Here is a 16,530-nt window from a genome sequence, read left to right as displayed (position 1 = left end):
GCCTGTCCCCTTACACTGGGCACTCTCAGCCAGGGCTGTCACAGTGAGAAGACAGGGGGTCTTCACAGCCCTGCTGGAGGTCCTCCTGCCTCTGCTGGAGCCTCGGCCACACTAGCTGCGGCGCTGAGGCACGGGACCCTGGGAAAGCAGCTGCCGCCACGCTACTGGCATGGACTCGAGTCGGGGAGCCATGCTGTGGTTTTGTGCACAGCTGCCCTGCCAGGACCCAGCTTGGAGGCCCAAGAGCCAACAGGTTCTTCATTTTTCGGCCAGGCGCATCGTGGCTGGAGGCCTCAAGGCCTCAGCTTGTGCTTTCCTGCTTGTGGGTGTCCGGCTTTGCCACTGTAACACAGGAGGGAAGTGACCCGGCAGCTCGGTGGGCCCTGCTGCTGTTTTGTCTTGGGTGCTGAGCTCAGAGGAACCCCGGGTCTGAGGTCTATGCCAGAGCATTATTTCCCCAGGTGCAGGGATTTGCACTGAGACTTCCTGGGGGAAACGCTGGTAGCAGCCTCTGGCTGGGCTCTGTGGCAGTGGGGCTGGGGAGCAGCCCTGGGCAGGAGCCTTATCTCCACACACAGTTGTCGGCATGGAGGTAATTAAGCAGCCGGGAGGGCAGGCAGCCACCAGAACACTCATCCCGAGGAGGGCTCAATGGCCAATTAGTGGCCCTGGGAACCGGAAGGAACTTAATGGGATGAGCCGATTTTGTCTTCATTAAGGCATCATTAGGCCCTTGTGGGCAGCAGGGGTCACCCTACACCCCAGCCGTTCATTCATCCAGTAGATTAGGGATGTCTGGATGCTGCGGCAGCCGCACGGAGGCCTGGTGGGCCTGGCTGAGGCTCTCTTCCCACCAGTCCTCCTAGAAACCAGTGTCCATTTTCCAGCAGGGGCAGGTGAGGCCCAGCTGAACCTCTGGTGAAAGGATTGCCTAAAGTCACACAGCTCGTGAGTGGCAGAGGGATTGAGCTCAGGTCTTGGGTTCTGAAGTTCACATTCCTAACCAATAGCCAATGGCCTTATGACGCTGAAGTCTACAGCACCCCCAGAGGGCACCCAGAGGGTGGTGGGTGTGGCTTGGTGGAGGGAAGAGAAACTGCGGAAGACTTCCTGGAGGAGGAGGCACTTGGCTGAAGGTTGCAGCCGGGGAGGTCTACTGTGGGGACAGTGAGGGCCTTCGCACAGGAGAGGCTGATGAGCTGCCAAAGGCGTGGAAATAAATCCGTGAGCTGGTTCTAAGAGTCGGACACTGTGGGCTCAGTCCTGGTTCTGCTAAGTTGTGGTTCATCTATAAAATGGAGAGATTCATGCCTAGTGCCGGCGCATGAAAAAGGTTAACAGTTATTACACTACATGACAACGCGCGCTAGGAGAGCCCATTATCAACGAAAGGAACCATTTGGATGGCTCCCACTGGTTACCTCTGGGTTGCCAGACTTGGTTCTGAGGTGGGCGGCACCGCAAGCTCACAGAGCAGTCTTCTTCAAGGGGCCAGGACAAAAACAAACCAGAAAAATCCCCCGACGCAAACGCACTGCCACCGAGTCCTTTCCGACTCATCGCAACCCTTTGGGCGGGATAGAACTGCCCCTCTGGGTTCCAAGATTGTAATTCCCTACAGGCGGAGAAAACCTCTGCACTCTGCCGGGGAGGACTGGTGGCTTCCAACTGCTGACCCTGGGGTTAGCAGCCCAGAGCGTAACCCACTGTACCACCACCAAGAAAACCAACCGCCCTGCCATCAGACGATGCCCACTCCGAGCGACTCTGCAGGACGGGGTAGAACTGCTCCTGTGAGTTTCCCAGCTCAAACTTGGCACAGAAGTCGAGAGCCCATGTTTCTCCCCCAGGAGGAGCGGCTGGTGGTTTGGAACTGCCACTAGTTAGCAGCCGCTCGGGATCAGCAGGGCTCCTCAAAGGGCAGCACTTAATTTGCAAGTCCTACCGGAAGCCCCCAGTGTCTCCCCCAGGACTCTCCGGTACCAGTGGCCCTGACCTGGCAGTCCACAGGCATCTCTGGCTGGCCCCCTGCAGGAGCCACATTGATTCAGATGCTCGGGATGGGCGCCCTGCTGTCTGAAGCCTTGCCACACACTGCTCAAAAGGCAGGGACCATGTGGGTGAGGAGCCTCCACCCACCTGCATTCCGTGACTCGGATGGGGAGCTACTGGGTTTGGGTGGGTTGGGGTGCGTGCCATGGTGTTTTAACGTTCCACGCACCGCAGGGTGGGCACGAGAAGAGGTGTGGGGAGAGCCCGGCTGGTGCCGGGCACGTGTGGGAGGATAACCGCGGGGACAGCCTCGCCTTTGAAGGCAGCATGGGGAGGACAGCCAACCAGGGCCCCCCCCCTTCCCCATCATGAAGTTGCCCTGAGGCAGCACCCGGATCAGATGGAAGGCCTGTTTTGCTTTCTGCTTGCCTTGCCTGCGGCTGACAAGCCAACAGGAGATGGAGGGACTTGGGGTCCCGCTGGAAGCAGGTCCGCCTCTGGATCCCGAAGCGTTAGCTGGCGAAACCCTTTACCCACCCGTTCGCTTGCATCCCACACCTTTGCTGGGCTTGCTCTCGCAGGATTAATTACAGGGACAAGCATCTTTCTAAGAAAGCAGAGCAAACTTCTAATGAATTGAAGGCAAGAGAAAAATTCTACTGTGAAGCAACACGTTTTCCCCACGATCCCAACATGAGCGTTCAGGGAAGCGCAGAGACTGTGCATTACCGAGCAGCCTTTGAAAGGAGGACTTGTGCGGATGAACAGAGGCTACCCGCACCGTGCGCACCAGGGCCTGCAGCTGGGCCCCACGGTGTGGTGGGCACTGGGGGGAAGTTGGAGGCACCGGAAGAGAATGCTTGGGTGACAGGTGAAGAAGGGAGGGAGGCCCACTCTCGTATTTCACTCCTGTCACAGGATGGATCTGGGCCTTTGGGGGCCTTTCTGTGGCTACTGATGGACTGAGACAGAGGGCTAAGAAGCCACGCCCACCCTCATGCCCGTGGTCCCTCCGCCTGGGGCCTGCCTGTTCTTCAGAGCTAGGGTGGGAATCGGGGTGGGGGTTTGCCCAGCATGGGCTCTCTCTAGCCTCACGACTCCTGGCCTTGCCCTTAGCTGGCTTTAAGACTGTAGCAAACACCAGGCTAGTGGGCTGGCCAGCTGCAGGTGAAGCCAGAATTTGGGAAGACTCCCGCGCCCTGCTTCTCTGAGGGAAAATGTCCCCAAACCCATTCCTTAATTGAGCACTCCAATCTACTGCTGAGCTTGGGGTCCCACCACGGACCCACATGATCTCGAACCCAAGGACTCGGGTGAAAATAAGAGACTAGCAAATCTAGCCTTACTGTCTCGATTTCAGCCGGCTGGTCTGTTCCAGCCTTAAAAAAAAAAAAAAAGAAATGCAAAATGTTGTTGTGGAAATGTGTGAGCTGTTCCTTTCCGGGCTTTGGAAAGTGTCCTTTAATGCCCATCGATTGCTGGATAATATGTTGTACCTATATGTCTCATTTCAATTACCTATTTAAAATTCACTGAACCATAAATCTATTTCCCGAGCTAGGGGAACTGCGTTGAGAGTTCTAGCGACTTTGAAAAACCATTGATCCTCCAGTGCTCCGAGTGGCTGCATGTCAAGCCTTTATAGCTGGGTTAACGGATTCTGTGGCTTCCTTAATGGCCACGAGTTTACATTTTATTGCATATCTATTATGTGGGCTGGGCTGTGAAGAATGGTTTGGCTGCCCAGTTCAAAACAAGTCCAAGGCGACAGCAGAATCCAATTTGCCTTAAAAATGATCATCATGAAGCTTTTCGAATAAGAACCAGGAATGAAGGAAGCAGGTATCACATTGCCCACATGAAAGATATGGCTGGAGGTGAAGCGGTGGCGTCCTGCCTTTCCCACGGAACTTGTGGTTATAATGACCTTCATTAGGGAAGCCAGTGAGGCCTTCTCTTTCATTATGGGCAACAGCGATGCTTCTGTTTCCTTGAGAGTAAAGCCAATAGCTCCCTCTTTGGCCCGAGACCGATGGATGGGAATCAATTATTCTTGCTGTTTCTCTGGCTTGGACAGCTCTCCCTCAATCTGCCGCCCTCCCTGCTCTCTTCTTGTTCACACCCTTTGGGATTAGAGCTGTCCCAGGGTCCCCATTTGTGGGAGGGGGATGCAGGGGACAGTGCAGGGAGAGGAGACTGAGGATAGGAGAGAGGACCAGTGGTGTGTTGGCCCAAGTATAACAGGTAGCTCTCTGGACAAACGTTCTGTTGTGATCGCTCTGCATGGTGTGAATGGTTGTGTTGTCAAGTCTTCCCATTTAGCCTTAGTGTGCTACCCACTACTTACATTGGGCTACTAACTGAAAGGCCAGCAGTTCGAATCTACCAGCTGTTGCATAGCAGAAAGATGACATTTTCTGCTCCAGTAAAGACTTAAAGCCTTGGAAACACATAGGGGGCAGTTCTACTCTGTCCTGCGGGCTAAGGGTTGATGGCAGTGAGCTTCAGATGATTGACAACTGCCTTGCAAAAGTTCAGAAGATTTCCCTATTGGCTTTCACGAGCCGAGTCTAGGGATCTGTTGATACTTCCACATATTCCAAAATGTGGAAACCAATTCCAGGGAGCAAGCTCCTTGATCCACCAAGCAACCACCACCTCCAGTTGGTTAAGCCTACCTGTCATCCACGACTTACTATGAACTACTGTCAGCAGATGTGAGGTTTAATGGCGGAGGGCAGGAGGATGATGAAGGACCAGGCATGGTCACAGAATATCAGGCAAAGCCTTGCGGCTAATAGTTGGACTGGGGTCCTCAGCAGTAGACTTTGCACTGGAAAGGCCACGCTGTGTCAAGCTCACAGACACTCCTCCTGGGGACGAGTCAGGCTAGCTTCTCCCCTCTGGTGTCATACAAGTGCTGCTTCTAGTCGCCACAAGAGCCCCTCTTACCAACAAGCCTCGGGGCTCCCTCTCAGGGCTTGTGAATGCTTGGAATCACAACCCAAGGCAAGGTCAATGTGAAGCAGAAAGACCTTTCTGGAAAATGCAACCCTTGGTTGGGGAGAGAGAGGAGGATGCCAGGACATGGGGTGCAGATGCTCAATGCCCCATGGCACGTCTTACACCTACCTCTCAAATTCCAGACCCTAAAGTTCGATGCTCTGAACTTGCAAGGCACACCTAAGGGCATGCTACATGGGGCCTGCGTATCCCCTGCTGTGTCCAGAGCCTGAATGCTGACACCCCAAGAAGGTGTTTTAGTTCGCTGTGGCCAAGAATGACCCCTCCAGCCCCAAGTTGGGGCATGACACTGCCCCTGTCACCCCTCCCTGCTGATGCCTGTTGGCGCCATTTCTCATCTCTAGGGACACTTGTCCCACCTCTGTCTAGGCAAGGTCCCTCAAGGGACAGACCTAGGTCTGAGGACAGCCTACCTACTCCTGGACGCGCCTCCTGGGGACCCTAGAGGGCCTCCTCTGTTTTCAGGTTGCAGATCTATTTTTTGTTTTTCTCTAGGATTCTCCAATTTCTGCTCAACTCGTCCCTGCCCAGTCAAGACCCTGGGTCCTTCCTGAGGACCTCCCCGCTATGGCCCGCCCACCTGCTTCCTCCCCCCTGGGCGGCCACGGAGCCCTCCACATGTCCGGCAGCCCCCTCATGGTCATGCTTGAGTTAGAGTCGGGGCTGCCTACACAGCCAGGAGCAGGACCTTTCTCAGAAAGGGAAGGGGGCACACACGTTTCCTGTCCCCCCATAGCGTCTCCTTTCCTCGCTTCTCAAAGACAGGCTTGTGGCAAAACCAAATCCAACCGCTTCCCCTCTGTAAGGAAACAACCGTGAGCAAACCGAGAGCACACTGCAGGCCCCGCCGCCTGCCATGGTCCCGGGGCTCAAGGCAGCCCCTGCGCCGGACTTACGGAAGGCGGTGTAGAACTCTCGGAGGGTCAGGGAGCCGTCACTGTTGTAGTCATCGAAGCGGAGGAGATCGCCCAGCGAGCACCCCAGGAGGTCCTCGTCCAGCTCCTGCTCCTGTGTCCCGTGCTGTGGGGCGAGGAGGGAGAATAAGGTCAGAGGCAGCAGGGAGCTCGGTGTCATGGACACAGCTGGAAAATCTTGCTAGGCAAGGCTGTGGTCACAGAGGAGAAAACTGAGGTCTGAGAGGGAGAAGGACGTCCGCCAAGGTCACACAGTGGCTAGGATAGCGCCTGAGTGAGTGCTCGGGGCTGTCTTCTCTTACCTGAGCAGAATGCAGACAGCCTAAGCTAGGAGCAATCCCGAGGCTACCTGGTCGACCCCTTTGTGCTACAGATGGGGCAACAGAGAGGGGGTTTGAACATACGCGCCGTCAGCAGAGGCTGGAATCAAGTGGGGCACTGAGACTGCTGGGCTCCCAGCTGCAGGGTGCCCATTAATGCCACACGGCTCCCCCTGGTGGCACACCAGCTCTCACTAATCTCAGGTGGTGACGCCTAGCCACAGCTCACCCCAGAGAGGGCAGCTGCCTCTATCCCATCCCAGGCCCAAGCTCCATATTGCTGCTGCCCTGTTCTCGCAGAGACACACATGCCGGTCCTGGGGAATTGGACAGGGGGCCACGAGTGGTTTGTGAAGACTCCTACGATCATGGGAGGAGCCCCCGGGGAACAGAGAGCTGCCCAGCATGACCCCACATGCCCAAAGGTGCCTGCTGCTGTTGGTAGCTCCACTGTCATAGCAACCCAGGGACAACAGGGTGAAGCCCTCCCTGGAGAGTCTCCTCTTTGTCACTGACTCCCTCGGTCACCGAGCATGATGACCTTGGCCGGGTCTGGGACTGGGACTGGTCTCCCCTGATCACATGCTCAAAAGTTCCCCTGCCTTGCTTCTGTGAAGCATTCTGGCTCTACTTCTTCCCACTTGGATGCTGTTCTCCCGGCATGCCACGGGACTTTCATGCTTCATCAAGCAACATTCAAAGGCTCCTCTTCTTTAGCATTCCTTATTCACCGTCCAGCTTTTGCATGCCGCTGAGGCAACTGAAAAGACCATGGCTTGGATCAGGTGCAACCGAGCCCTCAACATGACCTCTTGGCTCTTTAACCTTTCAGAAGAGGTCTTTGCAGCAGATTTGCCCAGTGTAATACGGCATTGGATTTCATTTTCAACAGCTTTATCGACAGTTCATCTACATAACAGACAATCCAGTAGTTCAATCACGTCACAAAGAGTTGCACAATCACCACCACACCCATTTTGGAACATTTTTTTCTTCCTTGTACTCATCGTTATTAATGTAATTATTTTTTAAATTGTGGTAAAAATATACACAATGAAACATTCTCCAATTCAACCACTTCTACAAGTACAATTCAATGCCATTGATTATACTCTTCGTGCTGTGCAACCATTATTGATAACCTTTTCCAAATTATTCTACCACCATTAGCATAAACTCAATACCCCCTAAGTAACCACTCTTTCTCTTTCACCCATGGTAACCATTGGTCAAGTTAGATTTCTAATTTTTTTAAAATTTTAGTTTTCTTGATATAAAATTCAAATATACATTCCCAGAGTTGCTTTTAAAAAGAGTTGTATATACATCATCACAATCAGTTCTAGTGCTCCCTCCCCACTCCCGCACCCACTGTTTGCTCCCCAATTCCCCTCCCCCTCCCCACCCCTAGTCCTCCATACACCACTGCATCAGTTGTTGTCTCTATGCCTGTGTTGATTTTCTGCCTGCTGCTTCTAGGGGTGTTGATTATTGGTCCAAGTGAATCGAAATCCTTAATAACTTCAAACTTTTCTGAGTTTATCATGCTGCTTATTTCTGCTTCCTTGATGCTGAAGTGTACTTCGTGCTGCAGGCTGGGATTCTGTTCTTCACCAGTGAGCGCTTCTAGTCCCCGAGGCTGTTAGAAGATTGTACCATCTGTGTACCTCCGCTTGTTAGTGAGTCTCCGATCTGATGCTACACTCTTTTTCAGAGAGCACAGCTTCTTGGGTTACTTGCTCAGCATATAGGTTGAATAAGCTCGGTGAGAGGATACAATTCTTATTCCGCCCCCCCAGAAAATTATTTTAATAGTTACAAAACCTTTTTTCACAGAATCAGTATAAAATAGTAATTGATATCTCTGTAATTATCAGAATTACTCATGTTTGAGGTCTTGGCTTAGTGGGTCTGATATCAACAAAAGGCCTTGAACTGTTGGCTCAGAAATCACTCTAGGAAGCCCACCTTGTTGATGTCTGCCGTACTTCGCTCTCATGAGATGGCCCGGTCCTTTAAAAGACAGTTTCTCTCTTTCTCTGTTCATTCTTTGGAGGCTTGACGTGAATTCGGCAGTGTTCATTAAACACCTTCCAGCTCCTGTCATGTACTCCTTCTTCAACGTTCAGCTCTGACTGCATCCATTTCAACTTGGTCTGGTCTTTTCTAAGTTGCTTTAATAATGTTAAATCATCCACATTCTTTTCTTCTTGTAGGTTTCTTACTACTGCCGAGGTCTGAACCATACAGTTTTCATGACTCTGTCCTTACTGGGATGCGTTACCATCAACGATGCATAGAGTTGTTTACAGGTTGGCCGGCATCAATTTTCCCCTGCAAATAAAGCTGTTGGAACGGTAGGGTTTAATTCGCGTACTATTCTGTCCTCAATCGTCCTCATCGCCTTGAGTAATTCCTGGAACGCGGTGAACTCCTCACAGTTCACACCACCAATGGGCGCCACCACACTGGACAAGCTCAAGGCCTCCACAGTGGGCCAATCAGAGCAGATTAAAGGTGGCCACTTCACCTCCTGAGAATCAGTAGACTGAATGGGGATCAGCCGCAAATTTAGCAGAAATTTCTTTCCTGGTCCCCAGCCTCAGCGAGGCTTGCAATTCTGTGACCCCTTTTCTTTCCTTCTATCTTTTGGACATGCTGACTTGGAATTGATCGAGATCAAAGACCAAACTTGATGTACTACTGTAACAGTTTTTGAATGATCTTCAGCAAACTTTTGCTTGCCTGGGATAATAATGGCATGCTTTGATCACTTTTCCCCTTTGGAGTGGATGGCTGGGCACTTGTCTTTAAATGTCTACCACAGACAAATGAGCCCCGACGTGTGCCATCCACGCCTCACTTTTCACCAGTGCCTTCAGGGAGGCTGGGCCTCTCCCTCAGTACCATCAGTTCTGGAGCACATGCTCCCCCAGGCAAGGCTGGATGCTGATAGATTCTTTTTGGTACAGTGACTCTGCGGACCAGTTCCGCTTTCTTTTGATGTTTTCCGCACTAATATTTTGCCCATGTTGTTGCTGTTCCGCGCTGTCAGGTTTGCTTGGATCCAGAGTGACCCGATGGATAACAGAAGGAGCCACTGCCCAGTCCCGTGCCACACTCAGGATGCTTAGGTTTGAGCCCATCCTTGTAGCCACTGTGTCGATCCATCTTCTTCAGGGGCTTCCTGTCTTTTGTTGCTCTTCTCCTTTATCAAGCACGATGTCCTTTTCTAGGGATTTGTCTCTCCTAACGCGTCCTAAGTACGTGTGACAAAGTCTCATCATCTTGGCTTCTGAGGAACATCCTGGCTGTACTTTTTCCAAGACAAGTTTAATACTTGTACTGTTCTTCTCCAGCACCACAATTTAAAAGTGCCCATTCTTCTTTTGTCTTCCCTACTCAATGCCCCACGTTCACATGCCTCTGAGGTAATTGGAAATCACATGGCTTAGGTCAGGGCACCATAGTCCTCAAAGTGACATCTTTGCTCTTCAACGCTTGCAGAGCATTTTTCACAGATTTGCCCAATGCAATGCCTCCTTTGATTTCTTGACTGCTGCTTCTATGAGCATTGATGGTGGAACCAAGCAAGATGTTGCCTACAGAATCCTTCAACACTCTATGCGGCTTGATTTTGCCTTCAGTTCTTCAAGCTCGAGAAAGTGTGTCCTTCCCTTTTTCTACCTGCAGGTCTTTGCATGTTTCATTATAATACATTGTCTTCTCCAGCCGCCCTCGGACAGCTTTTGTTCAGCTCCTTCACGTCATCACTTCTTCCATTCCATTCCATTCCATTCGACATTCAAGTGCAAGTTTCAGAGTCTCTGCTGTCCCGGTTTTGATCTTCGCTTTCTTCCCTATCTTCCTAACGACCTTTTGGTTTCTGCATGCACCATATCCTTGGTGTCATTCCTCAACCAGTCTTGTCTTCTGTCACTACTGTTCGTTGATTCAAACCTGTCCTTGAGATGGTTTCTAAATCTAGGTGGGATAGATGCAAGGTTAAACTTGGACTCTCGAGGACTTGTAATATTTTTCAGCTTGAACTTCAACTTGCATACGTGTAGATGATGTTCTGTTCTGTAGTCAGACCCTGGTCTTGTTCTGACGGATGAGATTGAGCTTCCCCATCATCCCCAGGCTGTGACTGTGGTGGCACAAGGACTAAAGCACCTGACTACTAACCCAAAGGTAGGTGGTTGGAACCCATCAGCCACTCTGCAAGAGAAAGATGCGACTCTCTGCATCTGTAACGATTGACAGCCTCGGAAACCGTATCGAGGTGGGACTGTGGGGCACTCTCGGGCCAGCAGGAGTCACAGCTGACTTGACAGCAGTGGACTGGTTTTTCTGGGCTCTCCGTTCTTCAGTGTCCAGGTACATACACCTCATTCATGTGACTAATACATATATTTGTGGTGGATGAGTCGTGCCGTGCAGAATTCTATCATGTGATCGCCGGCATGCTATGTTCACCCGTTACTGATCCTTCTTCACTTCCAACTCTCAAATTCTAATCAACAGTACTTACCAACGCCTCTGGATTTCAGTTTGATTAACTTCGGACTGCAGAAGTTGGTAGAATTCTTCACTTTCTTCACCTCTGGTGTTAGTGATTGGTGTGTTAATTTTAATTACAGTCCTATTAACGGATCATCCTTACATAGGCTATTATTCTACTACTGATAGCACTGTGCTTGATAATTCTTGAAATGTCCTTTTCGATGATGAATGGAGCACCATTCCTCCAAAATTTGTCGCTCCTGATATAGTAAACCTTATGACTGTCTAGTTCCAAATAGCCATCACCAAGCCTAGGATATGGTTCTTTATACAGTCCATTTCCTTTCTGGTGACTTTTGATGTTTCTAGATCATACTTTGTACATTCTGCATTTTGACTGTCAGTGGACATTTGCAGCTGTTTCTTCTCAGCCGCCACACCAGCAATGGAAGGTGCTGAAGGTTTTGCTCTATCCGTGTTATTCGGGCCAACTCCACTATTTTGAGTTCCTTCCAACCTGCGAAGCTCTTCTTCCAATGTGACAGCAAACCGTGTTCTGCTGTTACTCGCAAGGGTTTCAATGGCCAGTTAGTTTAGAAGTAGATTGTCAGGCCCGTCTTCCTAGTCTGTCTTAGTCAGAAAGCTCTGCTGAACCCTGCCCACCACGGGCAGCTGCTGGCATTTGAAATACCAGTGGCACAGCTTCCAGGATCACAGGGACACGCGAAGCACCGCACTGCAACAAACCAACAGAAGGTGCCTCCAGGTAGAAACCGCGGTCATTCCCTCTCACCTGAAGCTGGTATGTAGGAAATGAGAGGCCTTGCCAGGAAAAGGCTCAGAGGAGGCCTCGGAAGAGAGGAAATGGTTTTATTTTTCAGGGAGGGGGACAGAGTCATTTTCTCTTTATTTAACATTCTCAGCATGGCTTGCTATGCTGAAGGCAGTTTAATGTGATGATGTTAAAAAAAATGACCCTTCACCCGACGCGTGAGCGTGCTCAATGAAAGGGAGATCAACCGTATCACCCCAGATCAATCCTCTGATGATGGGAATTTCCCTTTGTCTGCTTCTGCATTGGAAATTGATGTACTTTCCAGAGGACCAGCGCATTTCTCACGGTCCCCGTGAGGCCGTGTCAAGGAAAGGCTCGTTGTAGCCGTGCTGTTTGGCAGATTTATGAAATGGACTTCAAATACATTACATTTTAAAGAGGAAATCCGAGTCCAATTACCACACTTGTTAATGGCTTCAGGTGCCTCAGGGTGCATCTCTGCTAGGTGAGAACAACATGCCCAGAAAGGTTCTGTTTACCTGGCAACTACATGAGAGCTGCTTGGGCCTGCCAGGTGTGCCAAGAGCCCACAGATGCCTCTGTGCAGGGTTAAGCCCCAAGCTGCCTGCCCTGGGTGCCCTCTGTTGCAGCCTGTAGTGCAGAGAACTGGCAGGTTATTCTGGGAAACTGTTTTTCCCAGGGCACTTGGATCAATTTGGAGTCCTGCCCATCCCCTAGGGTCTTAGCTGTTGCCAGGAGCTACTTGCTGATGAAGGGATGGCATGCTGACAGGGTGGTGCCTGGGGCTGTGGACAGCAGGCCTCCCAGTATGGGTGAGCAGCATGGGATTTGTGATTCCCAGCATGCTCCTAGCAGCAGGCTCTGGCCCAGATGCTCCAGACTCAGACTTGGTGAGTTCCATCAGGCCCTGGGGTAGTGGTTACATAGTTGGCTGCTCAACACAAGGTCGGCAGTTCGAGACCACTGGAGGCTCAGAGGGAGAAAGATGAGGCTTTCTACTTCTGTTAAGAGTTACCGTCTCAGACACCCATTTGGGCAGTTCTACCTGGTCTTATAGGGTCCCGATGAGTTGGCATCAACTGGGTGGTGGTGAGTTTGCTTTTATCACATCCTCAACACTCAACACAACGTGGGCAAACAAGTTGCTCGACCTCTTGGAGCCTCAGTGTCTTCAGCTAAGAATATCTATGAAATGATGCTAACTTTATGACCTATGACACCGCAGAGGAAGGTTGAGAGGTCTAGAGAGAGAACCATCATGAGGATGACGACGACAGTACATCCCCACCATCAGATACTGAACAGCTCCAGGATGGTGCAAGCCGTTGACAGGCTGGCTGTTTGAGTCCTCCCAGAGGTACCTCAGACGACAGGCCCTGAGGATCTCCTACCCAAAATGCAGGCATGCAAAACCCTCTGGAGTGAGGTTTCCCTTGGACACGCTGGGGTCGCCATGAGTTGGAAGCAACTCGATGGTAACTGGTTGACTGGTTACCATTTACTTACCGGTGCTGGACACATTCCGCCATCCCCTGCCCCCCCACCCCACCCATGCGTCTTGGCTCATTGAACCCACACAGGGAAGCTGTGAGGCTCACAGATGCACAGATGGAGGCACAGGGAAGCAAGGCTATGCCCAATGCAGCCGGAGCCAGGACGTGAACTCACGAGTTGCATTCTCGGGCACTGTATCGCCAAGCAAAGGTCTGTTCTGGGTTTATGACTGCAGGTGGTCAAAGGGTGGGTCCTCCCCAAAGCTAGACCCATGAGCTGATCCCTGGGGCCTGTGGAGATGACCGTTTGGGGAAAGGGTCTTTGCAGATACAATTAAGCTAAAGATCTCCTGATGAGATGATGCTGGATCATCCTAAGGGCGCTGACAAGCCAATGACAGGGAACGCCTAGAGACAATGCAAGAGATGAGGAACATTCTCTCTTTGGAGGGAGTGGGGCTCCGAAGGTGCCTTTGATTTAAGACTTCTGCCCTCTGGACACGTGAGAGGACGCTTCTGCTCCTTCAAGCCCCACATTTCGTTACTGCCATCTTAAGGAATGAGTACCATTGCACCATGAGTAAGAGGCCTGGCAGAGTGCCAGGCACCACTAGTGACTCAATACATGGTGGGACTCTCCCACCCCACCCTTTCTTAATGACCTGGTCCTAGCCTCGATCAGGTGGTGGACACTCCCTCCTCTGCCTATGGAGCCTGACCTAGCCCTGCCTGCAGACCTGCACACCTGCTAGGAGCTGTTTGAGCCCCAGGTGCCCGGAGCCATCCGCAGAGCAGGAGCCATGATGCAGGCCTCTCGGCTATCTGAAGGGGTGGCCCAGTCTGACAGGACCCTCCCTGCACTGGTCTAAGGAGATCCCCAGGGACAAGGCTGCCCTTTCCCAGGGTCCTTTCTGTTGCTAGAGCTGACTGGCCTCCTCTGCTTGGGCCTGGACATAGGCATGCGTGCTGTGTCCCATCTGGCAGCCCTGGGAAGGAAGAATTCACTTCAGGGCGGAATACACCTCCATTTGGGAAAACTCTTAGGCCAGGCCTCTTAGTTTGCAAAATTAACATCTGAGTCTGCATGGGGAGTGAAAGGCAGCGTATTCCTGCCATGCCCAGAGGCTGGGGTTTGGGGCCAGTGGGGAGCAGAGCAGGTACTCTGCCCAGGACACTGGTCCCAACCTAGGTCTGCTGGCAATGGGCTGCAGTCTTGTCGCTCCCGCCCTGTCCTCATCCTCCCCCAGAGTCTCAGTAACCTCAGAACCAGGGCCCTGGAGGCAGGTGGGGAGGGCCACAACCTGGTTTGGGGCAAAGCAGAACAGGCTGGAAGGGCCTGACAACATGGCCAGCAGCTTCAGATGGCAGTAGGAGGAGGTAGGCGGTCCTTGGGGGTGAGGCGCCTCAGCAGGACCCCTGGAAAGCAATCAGGCTGTGGGTTGGGCTGAGTGTGTTCAAAACCAGACACCCGGACACCACGCATAACGGAGTCAAACTGGGTGCCAACGTTTCCCTGGTGGCACTCTTCTCACAGCAGCAGGTTGCCAGGCCTTTCTTCCTTGGTACGGCTGGGAGAGTGTACAACGACAACCTTTAAGAGAGGTGGCAAGCACAAGCCCTTGGCTTCATATTACACCACAGCAATCAGGGCTGTGACGGGGTAGAGGCGCGGGGACACCCGAGGGGTGGCGACAGAGGAGTGTGGCAGAAACCACATGCTGCTCCCTCTTAACCTCCCAGCTGAGGAAGTAGAGAACTCAAGGAAGAAACAGGTTGATTTTCCAGTGAAAACGTCAGAGGCCAGCTCTCTGGCTCCCAGGAGGCGGCCGGAAGCCCCCTCGGTGTCCTCCCCACGCACACAGCTCCTCGCCTGCCTCTCCCTGGTTCTCTCCATTCCCCCGCGGGACGAGCCCCGGGTCCCTCCCTCGCTCACAGTCCACTCTACAGTGCGGTACCTACCTGGGCCAGTTCAGAACCGCTCAGGTGGCCGCTCTCATCTGCATCCAAGTCCTTAAACAGAGACTCCACCAGGAGGCGCTTCTGGGGAAGTGGGTCTTGGTTGCTGCCTCCTTTCGGGAGAGGTTTCCGGTGGGTCTGGAGCGCCAGGAGGACCTTCTTCAGGTGGGCGTACGCGGCCATGGTGCATGGGTCACCTGTGAGAGACGAAGAGGTTACTGCCGGGAGGCAATGAGGCAGATCTCTCCGTCTCAGAGGTCGTCCCCTCCACCTGTCCGTCCATCCGTCTCACCCACAAATCGGTCTGGGCATTTGCTGTGTGCATGCACAGTGCAGCTGGCCGGGCCTGTCTCTCCGTCTTTCCACCCATTCATTGCACAGGTCCTTACGGGGTGCCTACTACGTGTCCGACTCCAGCAAGTACCAGATGGAACGGGGACACGACCAAGGGAATTCCTGGCTGCACGGCCAGCCCCCATTCCATTTTCTAACAGCAAGTGTAGCTTGTATTCGCCTTAATCCCACCTTAAAGGCTGCCTTTGAATTCTTGGCCTCACAGATTAGGGAGTCTGAGTTAACAGCACTAATCAGCCTGCTTAAATTAATTAAATACACTCCCAGAGCTGGATTACTTCAAAACAAACGTGTGTGTAGGCCTATGGCCGAGAAGCAAAAGGCAGCTTTACAGCAAGGAAGGCAAAGCCCGCAGCCCATCGCTCTGAGGCCTTTTATCACAGGCGTGCGTGCTCAACGGTGTCAGAGCCGCCCGGCGTTTTGGCAAATGGGGTCTGTGAGGTGCTGTGACATGACACACTTCATCTTGCTGGTGACAGGTCACTGGGAGGAACACCCCACAGGGCAGGGCCTGTAAAGAGGGGCCACGGGGATGTCAGCAGAGCAGGGACCTTCCAGCCCCTCTCCTGACTTCCCTGGGGGAGAGCGCTGTTGTGCTGGCTTTGATAAGCCCTGGAGAAGGGCAGTGAGTCCTATGGAAAGGGGTCTGAGGGGCTTGCCCCTTGATCCCTGGGCCCATTCAGGGCACCGGGGGACAGGCGCTGGCTGGAGAGTGAGCGCAGAGAGCAATGAGGAAGAGGGCGGGCGCCAGAGTCCGGCTCTGCGGCTGCTGGGCTGGGGAGCCATGGACACTTTGCCTCCGTGCCTTCATCTGTGAAGTGGGGGCACTCATGACACTTCCCACACAGGGCTGTGGTGAGGATGACGAAAGACAGGTGCATACGGTCTTAGCACCGTGGCACCAGCGGGGCACTAAATGTTGGTGTTGAGTCCATTTCAACCCAAAATTGCCCCTGTGGGTGGGGCGGAGGGGAACTGCCTGTGGGGTTCCCTTGGGAGGAACTTCCAAATGAATTCTAGTTGGCTTGATGCCACTCCACATCGGGCACAACAACAACCCTCATGGGTGCGGGACTGCCAGTCTTTCCCGCGGAGTCGCTTGGTGGGTTTGCGCTGTCAGTCTTTCCGTCAGCAGCCACGCGCTTAACTGCTGTGCTACCAGGGCTCTTCAGCGC

The 16,530-nt window shown here is 52.7% G+C and overlaps 1 protein-coding gene and 1 pseudogene across 1 annotated transcript in view; both read right to left on the bottom strand.

Annotated features, from left to right (window-relative positions):
• FSTL4 (follistatin like 4) overlaps positions 1 to 16,236 on the bottom strand; it is a 142,693-nt gene extending 126,457 nt beyond the window's left edge. The window contains exons 1-3 of the mRNA XM_004696992.2: positions 16,161 to 16,236; positions 15,005 to 15,198; positions 5,913 to 6,036 (exon numbers count right to left, since the gene is read on the bottom strand). Coding sequence (XP_004697049.1) covers positions 5,913 to 6,036; positions 15,005 to 15,198; positions 16,161 to 16,236 — 394 coding nt within the window. The remainder of the gene's footprint in view (positions 1 to 5,912; positions 6,037 to 15,004; positions 15,199 to 16,160) is intronic.
• On the bottom strand, positions 8,266 to 13,073 carry LOC105978507 (annotated as a pseudogene).
• Positions 16,237 to 16,530: the final 294 nt, after the last annotated feature.

The sequence above is a fragment of the Echinops telfairi genome, unplaced genomic scaffold (assembly GCF_000313985.2).
Source record: "Echinops telfairi isolate 266 unplaced genomic scaffold, ASM31398v2 ScPeMD7_7469;HRSCAF=8507_1, whole genome shotgun sequence".
NCBI lineage: Eukaryota > Metazoa > Chordata > Mammalia > Afrosoricida > Tenrecidae > Echinops > Echinops telfairi.
The sequence above is the reverse complement of the archived record's forward strand: the minus strand, read 5'-3'. Positions and strand labels throughout refer to the sequence as shown.